We start from the raw sequence: 13,651 nt of genomic DNA, 5'->3' as shown, positions 1-13,651 counted from the left end.
GGTCCATCACATGGTCGACGTCCTCGGAGCTCGTCGCCGCCCAAACTCCGGCCGACTGCATACCTACACGCATCTGCATCGCCCAGAGTGTATAGTTGCTGCGTGTGAGCTGCGGGTAGTTGATGGACGCCCGGGACCTCATCGGCAGCGCCGCCGGCACCGGAACAACCATCCCTGGCTTCTCTTCCACATCAACCTTCTTCCCTTTCACCGCCGCCAACTCCGCCTTGGTCCCCTCCGCCTCCAGCCGCGTTACCTTTAACTCGGCCAGCGCATCCTCCAGCGCTTTCTTCAGCTCCTCCGGCGTCGTGGACATCGCCGCCGACCGCCGAGCCTAGCTCTGATACCAAATGTTGTTCACAGGTCCCTCAAACTCACGTCGCTCAGTGGTGACACACACGCACACGAGGTGTTTGATGAAATACCCAAGAGAAGCAGAGCAAGAAAACAGAGAAAGACTCAGGTTTGTTCCAGGCAACGAACGCCCTTCATTTTTTTGTGTTTATGCAACGAATGCTGGGTGTAGCTTCCTGCAACAAATGCAGCAGCTAGCTTATTACATGGGCAGGGACATACTCTGCTCCACACACGACTCTACAGTCATCAGGCCACTGTTGCCATCCCCTAGACAGCAACACGATGGTTGCAACTACTCTGCAACTTCACCAGTTGCACAAGTACACAGCAGTACAATGACTTGACCAAGACTACAAGTCTCTGCCCATACCTCAACATATGATGGCATGGTGACAAATAAACAATTTACGCATTGACATGATTAACTTCTAACACGCATCTCGGGGATGGGGGATGATCTGATGCTGGAGATCCTGACCCTTCTCCCGCTCAAGTCTGCGATTCGCACGGCGGCGGTCTCCAAGGAGTGGTCCAGGGTGTGGAAGCTCCATTTGCAGGAAGGTGGGGGTGCACACCCTTTCGTCCGCCGCTACCACCTCGTCGCCCGCATCGAACCATCGCCCAAGCAGCTTCTCGAGTTGCTTGAGCGGCGAGCAGGACGCCGTCTCCACCGCTTCTCCCTCATCGTCGAGACAAGCGTGATGGCCGCCTCGTGCTTCAACAGCTGCCTGGACCAGGTCGCCAAGTGCGCCGTCGAGGACCTCCACGTCGAGCTGCGGAACCGTACAGCTCGGAACAAATTCGTATTCCACTTCCGGTGGACGAGCAGGTTCCTCGCGCGCCTCTCGCTCCGTCGCACTAATGTGTCTCAATCTGTTGATTACCGGACCACGGTCTTCTCCAATCTCGAGGTTATCCGTCTTTACGAGGTTGGCATCGATGATGGGGTCTTGATCAAAATGGTCTCCTCTTGCCCTGTTCTCCGTACTCCCGACCTGTTCTACTGCAATAGGCTCAGCGATCTTACCTGGTTTTTTCTGGAGAAGAACCTGAGAACTCTCACTGTTGTGGAGTGTGCCCAAGTCCGTGAGCTGGATGTATGGCCGTTTTTCGAGCAGGATTGTAGCATCCGCTCCTTTAGATACCGCGGCCCTTTCCTCTGGATATTCTACCTCCCGAGGCTTGCCGTGGTGTTTAACGATCTTTGCATATGCTACAATGACGCCATTCCTCCTGATGTTTGCAGTGAATGGTTTGACAACACCCTATTCAATACGTCTGAACTCACCGTCCTCACCATCTGCAGCAATACCCTCCAGGTCTGCTCTTTTGTTTTACCGGGCTCATTTCATTTTGCTTTGCCATCACTTAATTCATTGGTTACTTATTAGCCCTGCCCATTAATTAGGTTGTGTCTTACTTGACTGATGCTGGAGTACATGCTGAATTGGCCAAGGTGGCCAACTTTCAGAAATTGAAAGAGCTTCAGTTGATCACGTTTGAAATGAAGGCAGTCAACCTTGCTGACATCTATGCATTCCTGAATAACTGTCACTGTCCTATTCTTGAGAGCCTCTTTGTGCAGGTAAACACATGTAATACCTTTCCTGAATCGCATTGCTTGTTGTCATTTTATTACATGCATGTCTTTGTTCTGCTCTTACTTCATTCAAATGTTTCCTAACGATTACAATTTGTGGCTGCAGCTCCCAACCGAGAAATCTTATGATGTGATTGAAGAGCTGCCAGAGGATGTCTTAGAAAACCTGCCCTTGCTGGATGCTCATAATGATGTGATTGAAGAGCTGCCAGAGAATGTCGTAGAAAACCTTAAGGTGGTAAAGATCACGAACTCCAGTTCTGACCCCATTGCAGTGCTGCTAGTGCTTTTCTTGTTGAGGAAGGCCAACTCCCTCAGTGAACTGCTACTGGTTGCTCCGAATGGCCAATTGAATGTGTTTGATATTCCTGATATTCAGCAAGCAGACCGTTTGCTTCTCGACGGAGCTTTGGCAAGTGGCAAGTTAGTTCTCAAGCTTGAAAATACTGCACCCTACCCACTTCATTCAGATGTCTTTGCAGAGCTTTAGTTGTGAGTCAGCGATTGAGTTATGGCCATATACATTGCAATATCATAGCAACAACCGTTTGGAGTTTTGGATAAGCTAGTGGCAACTTCTGAAGAAACTAATAGTGTGTCAGTATTTGTTCTGTCCATTCGGATATTATCAAAGTTACTGAAATGCATGGTATTCCAATGCCTGCTTACTTCTCCTGTTACTACTCACATCTAATGCTTACTTTGTAGGGTCCAGGCAAACATTTCCATACTTTGTACTCCTCCGATCCATATTACTTGTCTCAAATTTATCCAAATATGGATGTATATATTTTTAAAAAGCGTCTAGATACATATAATATTTCGACAAGTAATATGGATCGGAGAGAGTAACTCCCACCACCTTAAGCCAATTGTTTTTCTGGCAATAGATTTGTCATTTTTATGTCAGCTGCTGGGAGTTAATGGTACCGGTAGGATTCTTTTTGGTGTATCTGACAGAAACATGTACATAGTCACTGGTATGTCATGTTGTGTTCGAGAGTTTTCTTGGGGATTTCCCGTATGTGTGCGCTGCCTCTTTGGCCAGGAGATTTTCTCAGGTGGCGATTACCATGCTCCTAAGTTGAACCATCTACGATGCTGAATCTTGCTGTCAGGTTCATGTTTTTAGTCTGGAACTTGTGGTGCTTTGCAGAAAGGGTTTAGGGTTTCCACTTTTCTGCATTTTAAAATTTCTGAAAAATGGAAAGATAGAGTTTCGAGGGCCGCTGAGCCATCACCTCCAACTCCAAGGATTTATTTCCTTTCTTCCTGGATGGCCCGACCCCCGCGTCGCCCTCCTCTGGCGACACAGGGGAAACCCTAGTCGTCGGCCGGCCTAGGGGCCTCCTCCCTCCCTCACTCGCACCGCCGCCGCCGGAGAGGGTGCCGGCGAATCCGCGCACGCCCAGGGAAGGCGGCGGCGGGGCGTTTTCCTCTCTCGCGCGGGGCTGCTGCAAGTGGCGCGGCACGCGGCAGCGAGCTACGGCGAGGCACGGCGCGCGGCAACGTGCTGCGGGCGGCGAGGCGGCGCGTGTTGCAGCGAGGCGCGTGGCCGCGGGCGTGATGGCCAGTGGCTGCGGCGCTCTGGCGGCGCGTGTCTTGGTGGCCTGCTGGGCCGGCTCCGGCGGCGGAGGCGCCAGATCCGGGGAGGGCGGCACCAGAACCGGTGCTGGGCTGGGCCCCGATGACGTCATGCGTGGTGGGGGTCGTGCCTTTCGGCGGGGGCGCCGCTGATTTGGGGCTCGTCGGGGCTGCGGCCCTTCGGGCGTGTCCCCCGATCTGGCGACGGTGGCGCGTGCTCCGGTGAGTTGGGCGGCGTCGTGCAGCAAGGCCCGGTGGCGTGCGCGGCATGGCGTCGGCAGGAGCGGCGACGGCCTCCCCACGGTAGAGGCGCCCCTGTGGTGGCGGCCGGGAACTTCGAGCCTGCTCGAGGCCCATCTGGTTCCGGGGCGGGCCTGCTGTTCTTGACGCTGCTCCAGGTGCGCGTGGAGCCTGATGTGCTGGCGCCTTTACCGTGGTGGTGCCGGATCCAGGCAGCGGTGGGCTGGGTCCTCACCGTCCAGTCCCCGTCCCGGTGGTGGTGAGATGGTGCGCAGTCTCCTACTCCTCCAACGACGTGGATCTCGTTTCTCTAGGACGATGAGGCCACAAGGCGGATCCTTGTTGCGTGATGGGCGTCAGGGCTGACGGCAGGGTCGAGAGAAATCCCTGCGTGAAGCTGACGACGGCGACGCCCGCGGGCGCCGTCACCTCCTTGGAGGCGTCGTCATGGCGCTGCCCGTTCTTCCTCGCCTCGAGCACCGGGGGAAACCCTTTATTCGCTCTTCGGATTAGGCGGCGGCGGCACATCAATGTTGTTCTCCTCTTGGGGGCGCCGTCTAGGTGGTTCGTGGAGTCCTTGGTGCAACAGTTGGAGTCGGTCGGCCACCGCTCGGAGCTTGGGCTTCCGGGGCGCTATGTACGCCGTCGTTGAAGCTTCTTCTAGGTCGACGCCTCCTTTGGTCAGGTTCAGTCCCGCCGTTCTCTCGCCGACTCATAGGCGTTTATGGGCGGGCGGTGCGTTGGCTTGTGCCTTTCCGGAGTTGGAGTTGGTCTTGGAAAGTTTCCCTCTTCGGTTGTGACGCGGCTTTGATGTTCGGTGTATCGCCCCCTCGCCATTCTTGTCGGGAGACGATACAAGACAAGTCCTTATCGTTGTTGTTGTATGGTGTGTTGTAATCCGTGTGACGTTGCGTTTGTATCGTGTAGCCTTTTGGCGTTGTACGGCCATCTTGGCCTCTTGGCCACTTCGTGGTGTTGTAACTGGCTTTTGGCCACCTACTTCTGTAATCGATGATGCGCCCCTGAGTCGCATTCTTGAAAAAAAAATCCTTTCTTCACAGACAAGCGCCCTTCACCAAATTATGAAAGCCGGAAGTGTGGCCCGTACACACCTCGCGAGCACTCCACCTGCCCACCTAGCTGTATATACAGCTGAAAATGCAGGTGCCTAATGCCAGTGTATTCAAATGCAAATGTTATACTCCATCCGTCCCATATTAAGTAACTCAAATTCATCTAAATATGTATGTATGTATACCTAAAAAGCGTCTAGATACATGTAATATTTCGTCACTTAATATGGGACAGAGTGAGTATATACAGCTGCAAAAAAAAAAGGAAATTATCTAAATGAATCTATCCAAGTTGCAATATATCTTTCCCTTAGCTCTATGAAACACCAGATTGAGTTTCTCTTTTAAGATTTCCGTGCATCTGAGTAGATTTGGCTGAATTCTGAAAGTTAGAAGTCATTGCGAATCTTCCATATACTCCAAGCAACCGATGATGCAATTTTCATATGAAATTGCATCTGGAGATGACGCTTAATAACACTGGAATTTTGATGAACCGAGTCTTGAGGTATGAATTCCGGTGAGATATCTTCAGCAGGCAAATGCAGAAGGACACTCGAAGAAAAGGTGGTCTAGTCTCCAAGTGATGCATGCCACATAGAACACAATCATATGATTGGAGGTGAAAGTTTCTCTTATGAAGCATGGCTCTATTGATTAGGAGAAACCAGATAAATTGTTTGTGTTTTAGCTCGCAACATGATTTTTCATTTCCAAGTGAATGTGGCTTGGATAACAATGTGTTCAATAAGAGAACTATATGCATGAGATGTGGAGAATCCAGGCTGACTTCATGGGTATGACCACTGGTCATTTTCCTGAGTGATATTCAGTCCATCGAGAAGGTCATTAAGTTGATATATTGAGCATGAGCCTCGGTAGAGATAGACAGGCGGAAGATATTCTTAGGTTAATGGCAGCGCTTTGTTACAAATAGTACTCCTCTATCAACTTTGGGACTACAAAAAGAACACACGCACTCTCAGCTTCATCATGCCCGGCAGATTGTGTGAGATCATGGGCCATCCACTGATAGACATAAACAATGGAAATCAAAATAAACCGGAAAACTAACACCTTAATATCATGAACAACAACACCAGAAACAAAAGGAAATCAAAATAAACCGGAAAACTAACTTAATACCACAAACAACATCACTAGATAACGACGGATCAGTCTCCAGATTCTTCGATCACAGTCTGAATCTGGTCTGGTATCATCAGATAGAGAGCACACGCGAGCGCACGCGATCGTAATATATGGACATCTCAATATATTTTAATGTTTATATACGGAGTATTAAAATATGGACGTATCTATGTATTAAAATATGTCTAGATACATGTACTCCCTCCGATTCTAAACTGTTGTCGAAATATTACACATACCAGACGTTTTTTAAGAATACATACATACATATTTGGATAAATTTGAGTCAAGAATTTAGGATCAGATGGAGTAATATTTTGAAACTTAATATGAACCGAAGGAGTAATAATTTTCGAACCTTCTGTCGTTAAAATCTCGTTCCCGCGGCTTAATTCCCTTAAACCAAGCGGCGCAAATCACACTTTTGCAGCATCCAGTTGGAGAGTACGAAATAAATGGCATGAAACCAAAGAGTAGAGCTGTATAGAGGCGATTTTAAAAAAAACAATGTTTTATTCCGATGGCAGGTACGAAATTCCTTTATGCATATGTATTTGCCTAGTCCCACAGTTACTGTGAAAGTCATCGCCACAATATATCTGCATTTCTATCTTACGTACAATCCGTACTTGACAACAAGATTTAGGGTAAGCAAATTACCAGATAAAACAAACGAACAGCAGATGTTAACAGAGACTGATACCAAAATCAACAAGACATCACGTCAGTCACACCTCAGGTATTACCAAATCTCTATGTACATCCAGATCCCCGGCTTCCCCGTATTTACAACTTCACTCATTTTCCGGGTGCTTAGAACTGCCATTGTTAGTTGCTGATGGAGTAGCCGCTTGCTGCACCATTTGCAATTGGATGTGCAACATCTGGGAGAAGAAGTTGTGAGTTCAGTTGGCGATAGACAGTGCATCAAGGAAGGATAAAATATCACAAGATGTCATTTATTTATTTTCCGAGCAAGCGTGTCATATGATCTAGTTATTTCATCGCATTGGTAAGTGCCAGTTGTTAAACAAACATTTATCCGCAATGCCACAGATTATAATCACACAGCGATGACAAAGACCATCTGTTTGAAGCCCATGTACCATGTTTAGTCGTATACAGCTATTTGAGGATTATAGTTGCCCATAGAACAAGTTAAAAGAAAGATACCCGAAAGTTGCATGCTGTTCTTCAGGGTTCTCTAGAATCTCTAGAAAAAGAAATTGCTCTATCCTTCAATAATAATGAGATTTATGTATAAAAATGAGAATACTACTAACTCAAACCAAATTTAAGATAGGAGGAATAATCTATGCAGTATAATGAGAAGTACTACAAAAATAAAGACTCTTGTTTAGAACAGTGACACAGAATATTATCTTTCCTTTACTTCAATATTCCTATTTAAAATGGATCAACATAATGTATACATAAGCGAAGTAACATAAAACAAAATAGGAATTCGCAAGATGGAGAAAACCATTGTGGTTACTATAGGTAAGAGTAGCCCAAGATAGTAATGAACCAAATAACTAAAAATAGTAACAAAGAGTTGGCATATATAGCGCAAATCATATATAAGATGGTACTGAGTATCATGCAGACCACTTTAGTTGAATATCAAATCCATATGACAAGTCGCCAAATAAATGTAAAGGTAGTGCTTAATACTCCCTCTGTCTCATATTAAGTGACTCAAATCTGCCAAAATATGGATGTATCTACTATCTATACCCAAAAAGCGTCTAACTACATGTAATATTTCGTCACTTAATATGGGACGGAGGGAGTATAATTATCTCCATGTAAAATTTCAGATTCAGTTATTGGGGTTCTAAGAGAAAATGGGACGGGAAAAAATTACAGAAAAATTCTTCTTTGTTTCTTTCCAAACTCACGTGGGGTCCACTAGAATTTTTTTAGGATGATGCAATATGCCATATACTATATCCTCAGAAAACTTGAGATTTTCACATTGATTTGGTACTCAAACCAAAGATGTTTGAATAATAGTGCATGATATGGTTTGCACTAGATATGTTCACCACAGCGATAAACATAGCAAGGGACATATCTGGTGTAACAAACTGTCTGTGTGAAATCATGCAAACTCTCGCATGACTCCTTGGATCATTGATGCTAATTGAATGGTCTAGATTCAGTAAATGAACATAGGTTTCAGCTCTCATTAACAATTTTTGAGCATGTGCTTGTTATTCAGGAAGTTGTCTATCTGGGGACAGTGTACAACTTAACCACCACTCTTCCTCTAGTGTCATTACAAATACCATAGTAAGGTTGAAGCAGGTTGCATTAGGAAAAGACGCTTATTACCTCTATCTGGCTCCTTATAGCGTTTTCATATGCCTTTTGCAGGGAAATTTGAGGGTCTCTACTGCTTGCTATTGAACCAACTGGGCCATGTGAATAAAAAGGACGAGGTGCTAAAGGATTGCCAGTGGAACTGCTTGCTTCTCCTGATTGTGAAGTACTTGATGTGGCATGCAGAGGTGATGAGTACCTGATAATTGAATAAATGATACTTCAAGTTATACAACTATAATGTATAGGACAAAATTAAAATAACCTTGCTTCGTAGTCTATCGGTAGAATAATAAAAGCAGTCGAACACAGTGGCTAAGACAATCTTCGATAACTAAGTATTAAGAAAATGGTTAACAACCAAGTCCAAAGAAGCTATTTAAGCCAATATTAACTTGCTCCAAAAAAGGGGGAAGCTTGGCACTGAATAAAGAAAGTTCATTCAAACTTGAATTCAATAACCGTAACCGTAAGTCTTAAGGTGTTTCCAGGTTAAAAAGATCACAAGGAAATTTTAGTTTTTCTCCTAAACGTGCATTCATCTCTTTTTTGCCATTTTGCACTGCTTGGGTCCATGCCTCAGTGAGACAACACCGGTGCAGAAACAAAATAAAAATTGCACAACCCAAATGAATAAAAGGCTTAGTGGCAAAACGAATACTATCCCAAAGAGCATAGCCTATTTAGGAAAAAGAGCAAGTTCTGCCATCTTTATCCAGCATCCTCAACCAGCATCAACATAGCACAGGTAAATTTTGTAGTTCATGAAAAAACATGAAAAGTTCGCAAATATGAAGGATCTTCTTTGGATTGAGATCCACTCTCAACATCTTTAGGAGTTGTTGTTGTTGGGATTTCTAAGATTAATGTAGTCTTGGGGTGTTGTCGTTGCCAAGGAACTGGAGAAACCCAACAGACAGTTATTGAGCAATTCTTTGATCTTGATTTTATGTCTGCACATATAACACACCGGATATTTTTCTTTGGAGCTAGCTCGAAGGAGACATGGGAAACAAGGTCTAGATTATCAGACGAGAAGAAGAGAACAAATTTGGCTCACATGCATGTGCCCATGCAAATGCTTAGCGTGTCCATGGTTTGAACTTAAGGTAATCAGTGACTTCCTCCTTCTGAATTTATAGGTCGTTTTAGTCCACCCACCCCCCAAAGGCAGAACATGCATGCAGTCCAATCAGTTGGTCTAATGAAGTGAGCCTCCCGATTCTCCTGATTTTTTCACCTCATCCGATTCCTTCACCTTCATCCATCGTATTCTTCAGCGTGGAGAGCTCTGAAGGGCACAAGAGCTTTTAACATGGGGATTAGCTCACTCTCTCGCTGGCCGACAGTTCTGCGCCTTTTGCGGCACACGGTAAATTTCCAATTGGCCAGTTTGTAATCGGGTGTGATTTTCTTGGTATTCAGAAAAATTCTAAAACGACCTATAAATTAGAAAGGAGGGAGTACCACATAAATTGGAATGGGTGGCATATCCATGAAAATTTAACTTGAGAATTTGCAATTAATTGCAATGCGGGTGTGGCGACTGGAGGCGCCAAGGAACAGCTGGAGCTGGACTCAGACCATCTAAGGGACATCTAGACCCACGGGCAGATCGAACCGTCATTCGACGCGGCGGGAATGAGGAGTACCACCCCACTACCGGCAGCAGGGTTGTGAGATAGTCACCGCACCATCCTTGGAGGCTGAGACGCCGAGCCTCATAGCTTGGCTCATCGGCATCAACAGCCTCCCCAACTCCTCCCCGTCACCGGGTCTCGAGAAAATCCCAGACTGTCCTTGTCTGAGTGCACTGGTACTCCAAGTTAAGGAGGTAGTCACCAGAAACCAAGCACCGACGTCGTTATCAACAGTGCCATCGGCGATGATGCGCATGGTGTATTTATGGAAGCCAACCACTATGAAACGTGGTTTGGTGAATTCCCTGCTTTTGTAAAAAAAATATGTAGCTGGCGATATGTCCAGCCTAGTGGCGTAATGGAATAGTGATCTGTTCCTTCCAAAAACAACAACGCCGGCGATGATTGTGAGAAAGGAAGGGGGTGTTACTGCAAAAAGACAAACACTCATACAGCTCATGGATGTCAGGATGTGAGGCCCACAGCTCATACGCACCACATCAGCATAATATGTTGGGTCTCGCATATAGGACCACATAACGGTGTAAGGACCGTATTTGCAAGTACAGTGATCCAAAAGGGCATTTTCTGAGCTCGACGACTAAATCAGACCGTCAGGACAACTTATGACTAACGGCGCATTTCAATGTTAGATTTCTTAGCATAACTCATGGATCTCTAGCAGAATCATGCAAATTTTACATAATAAACTCTTCCAAATGCAACAATGATGATGAAAAATATACCTATTCAAAGTACTCGCTGGAGGATAAGCAAGAGATCTCCCATATAAGGATGCAGCTGAAGCAGCAGCCTCAAGTTTAGCTTGGTGCATGTTCACGTTCTCACTTGGTGCTTCTCCCGAACTCGGATTACCAGTGCCTGCAGCTGTTTTCCATGTATTGATAGAATCACATACAGAACTGCTTGCACAATGTAGTGCTAACTGATACACATTGTTAAGTGGGAAAGTGTGGAACATAAAACCATCTACTAACAAAAAGAAGCTCACCAGGCTGAGCTCCAGGTTGAGCTCCATGTTGTCGTGCTGATGCCGCACGTCCATTATCCGGCGGGATAATTGGAGCTCTACATGTGGGGCAAGTATGTTGGCGCTCTAGCCATGACCTCAAACAGTGTACATGGAACAAGTGCCCGCAAAGCAGCTTCTTTGCAGTGGTCATCTCTTCGCGACAAATAATACATGTTGCATCGCTCCTGAATATATATATATATGTATGTATGTATGTATGTATGTATGTATGTATGTATCAAAAAATCTAAATCACAAAAAAGTTCCATCAGAAACAGTACTAATGAAATAATGTGACTCACGCATTGAGCTCCTCTGTTGTAGCATCTGGAAAGCGTTCATTCATATTGGAAGTTATCTTTCTGTAGCGTACATAATCTGATATGCGAATTCTGAAATTGCGGAAGGTCTCATAGAGCTCACGAATCAAGTGCAGTGGGACACCGTAGTTCCTGATGGCAGAATAACAGATCAACCATAGATGTCCAAACTATAGTAAGATAAGGGCAAAGGTCATATTGAGAGAACTTACAGAAAGATTGCTATGAAGAAGAGCATATATAAAGACAAGTGCACAAGGTCACTGATGAGCTCCAAATAAAATGTATACACTGCCTTTTTCTCCCATTGACCTTCCATTAGCATGTCGCTGACATAGAATACATATTTCACGAATGTTGATACTGTGGACGTTGCTAGTATCATATACCTGAAACATGATTTGCACATGTCTGAGCTACTTTGTAACATAAACAATAATCTGCATATATTGAGAACAATAGAAGTATAACCTCAGGGAATAACATACTCCCTCCGTCCAACAAAAGATGTCTCAAGTTTGTCAAAATTTGGATGTATCTAGACATGATTTTGTGTATACATGCATTCAAATTTAGTCAAAGTTGAGACATCCTTTGTTGGACGGAGGGAGTATTAGACAATATGATTGTGAACTTGCCTCAAAAGGCTTGTCCAATGCTTTAAAAGCAACAATCAACAACGAAATTCAACGGCTGGGTAAGTCTTACTAAAGTTTAAACAATTTAAACATATGATTTGCACCATTTTGACTTAATATTTACTAACCTATCATCCTATTGATGCATCTTCAAGCAAAATACATATACATAGTACTACCTCCGTTCCATAATTCTTGTCGAAATATTACATGTATCTAGACACTTTTTAGGAATAGATACATCCAGTTTTGGGCAAACCTGAGACAAGAATTATGGAACGGAGGGAGTATATAACTAGAAACTCTAGCACAATTCATGCTTGCTTGTAGGTGTTCTGAAGAACATTAACATTTGCTTTTCAAGGGGTGTTATATAATCATTGCTTTCATGCAAGGTGGCCTTTTCATGGAACAATGCATAGTACTTTCACAACCCTTTCAACGAATTGGTCTCTAACCAAAGCATGTCTTCAATATTTAAGACCTAAGGCTTGATGTTTTAATTGAATTTGGTTTGATGGGTACCATTTGAAAGACGACGTGTTAAAAGTACGAGCACACTTCAGAGTAAAATTGGATTTGAGAGAGCTTACTCAAAGGAAAAGAAGATAGCGACAGATGCCTCACGCTTCTGTATCAGTGACCCCAGCGACTTGGACAGGAAGAGGCAGTCCACAACAAGAAGGAATGCCATAAAGGACACGATCCTTATGTGGGACAGCATAGGCACGGAGGGCGTGGTCTCAATGTACTCGACCCTCTTCTGTGCAAGCCAGTGCAGCGCCTTGACGAGGAGCAGGGCGGCGACCATGGCAAGGAAAGCGACAGAGAAGTCCTGGCGGAAGATGGTAACCGCGAAGAGGATCTCCACGACTTCCCTCCATGACTGCTCATTGAGCCGCTCGACCTCGGCCTCCCGGAGCGTGCCCAGGAAGAGGCGCTTCACGAGCTGCCAGGCGACGCACATGGCAACGAGGCCCGTGTTGAGCAGCAGAACGAAGCAGATCTTGGACGTGGAAAGGTAGACCATCGCCGGGTAGAACTGCTCCCGGCTGCTGAAGGCGTAGTACACCGCCGACATCGTAGCCAGCAGGCTGAACGCGGTGTACGTCTGCAACCGGATCATCTTCGCCACAGGCAGAGGACCCAGTAGAGCGGTACGGCGGCCGCCCTACCTTGATTTTTGCCTGAGTTACGAATTGGAGAAAATTAAGGAGATGAAACGGGCAGCTAAAGGAAGGGCGGAATCGGTTCGTGGGGCGATGGGAGGAGAAACGGTCGGGAGCGAGAGAGTAGAAGGGAGACCAACCGGCGGTGGTGGCGAGGAGGCTGCGGCGGCGCTCGGCAGCGGGATGGGCCAGAAGGAAGGAGGGATGGCGGCGCTCGCGTGAGGAGGAAGACGGGCGAGGGGAGGGGTCTAGGGCGCTCGGCGCGGCGGCGTGATGTCCAAACCAGGAGGGAGAAGGTGCGCGTGCGGACTGCGGAGAGAAGGAGGTCTGATCTGCAAAGCGGCGGCCAGCGAGATGTGCCGGCAAACTTTGGGGAGGTCGTCTGAAAACCGGTGGTGGCGTGTAGCTGACCAATGAGTGGTCTCCACGTGTTGGTAAGACGTGTCCTTTTTGGGTAGCGGCTCCTTGTGGTGACGTGTATTTTCTAAAAATAAAAAAAGCCAATATTTATATTATGTTT

The 13,651-nt window shown here is 46.1% G+C and overlaps 2 protein-coding genes across 2 annotated transcripts; one reads left to right on the top strand and one right to left on the bottom strand.

Annotated features, from left to right (window-relative positions):
• The first annotated feature begins 739 nt into the window (after nt 1-739).
• LOC104582199 lies at nt 740-2,656 on the top strand. The gene is made up of 3 exons (XM_010231563.2): nt 740-1,676; nt 1,766-1,942; nt 2,064-2,656. Exons 1-3 carry the CDS (start codon nt 804-806, stop codon nt 2,445-2,447), a joined length of 1,434 nt encoding a protein of 477 aa, XP_010229865.1. The 5' UTR covers nt 740-803; the 3' UTR covers nt 2,448-2,656.
• A 3,843-nt stretch (nt 2,657-6,499) lies between these two features.
• On the bottom strand, nt 6,500-13,499 carry LOC100846690 (ERAD-associated E3 ubiquitin-protein ligase HRD1). Its single transcript, XM_014897797.2, has 8 exons — nt 13,272-13,499; nt 12,556-13,149; nt 11,537-11,713; nt 11,307-11,456; nt 10,984-11,189; nt 10,718-10,859; nt 8,344-8,530; nt 6,500-6,890 (listed from the first exon to the last, which is right to left on the bottom strand). Exons 2-8 carry the CDS (start codon nt 13,086-13,088, stop codon nt 6,801-6,803), a joined length of 1,485 nt encoding a protein of 494 aa, XP_014753283.1. The 5' UTR covers nt 13,089-13,149; nt 13,272-13,499; the 3' UTR covers nt 6,500-6,800.
• Between the last annotated feature and the right edge of the window lie 152 nt (nt 13,500-13,651).

The sequence above is a fragment of the Brachypodium distachyon genome, chromosome 1 (assembly GCF_000005505.3).
Source record: "Brachypodium distachyon strain Bd21 chromosome 1, Brachypodium_distachyon_v3.0, whole genome shotgun sequence".
Classification (NCBI taxonomy): domain Eukaryota; kingdom Viridiplantae; phylum Streptophyta; class Magnoliopsida; order Poales; family Poaceae; genus Brachypodium; species Brachypodium distachyon.
This window is presented reverse-complemented; position numbering and strand designations above follow the sequence as displayed.

Coding starts and splice junctions, on each gene's coding strand:
- LOC100846690 (XM_014897797.2), bottom strand. CDS start 13,088: ATGATCCGGTTGCAGACGTACACCGCGTTCAGCCTGCTGGCTACGATG. Junction 11,714..12,555: donor GCTATCTTCTTTTCCTTTGA/GTAAGCTCTCTC, acceptor ATCATGTTTCAG/GTATATGATACTAGCAACGT. Junction 8,531..10,717: donor CCAGCGAGTACTTTGAATAG/GTATATTTTTCA, acceptor TTCAATTATCAG/GTACTCATCACCTCTGCATG.
- LOC104582199 (XM_010231563.2), top strand. CDS start 804: ATGGGGGATGATCTGATGCTGGAGATCCTGACCCTTCTCCCGCTCAAG. Junction 1,677..1,765: donor TCTGCAGCAATACCCTCCAG/GTCTGCTCTTTT, acceptor CCCATTAATTAG/GTTGTGTCTTACTTGACTGA. Junction 1,943..2,063: donor TTGAGAGCCTCTTTGTGCAG/GTAAACACATGT, acceptor TTGTGGCTGCAG/CTCCCAACCGAGAAATCTTA.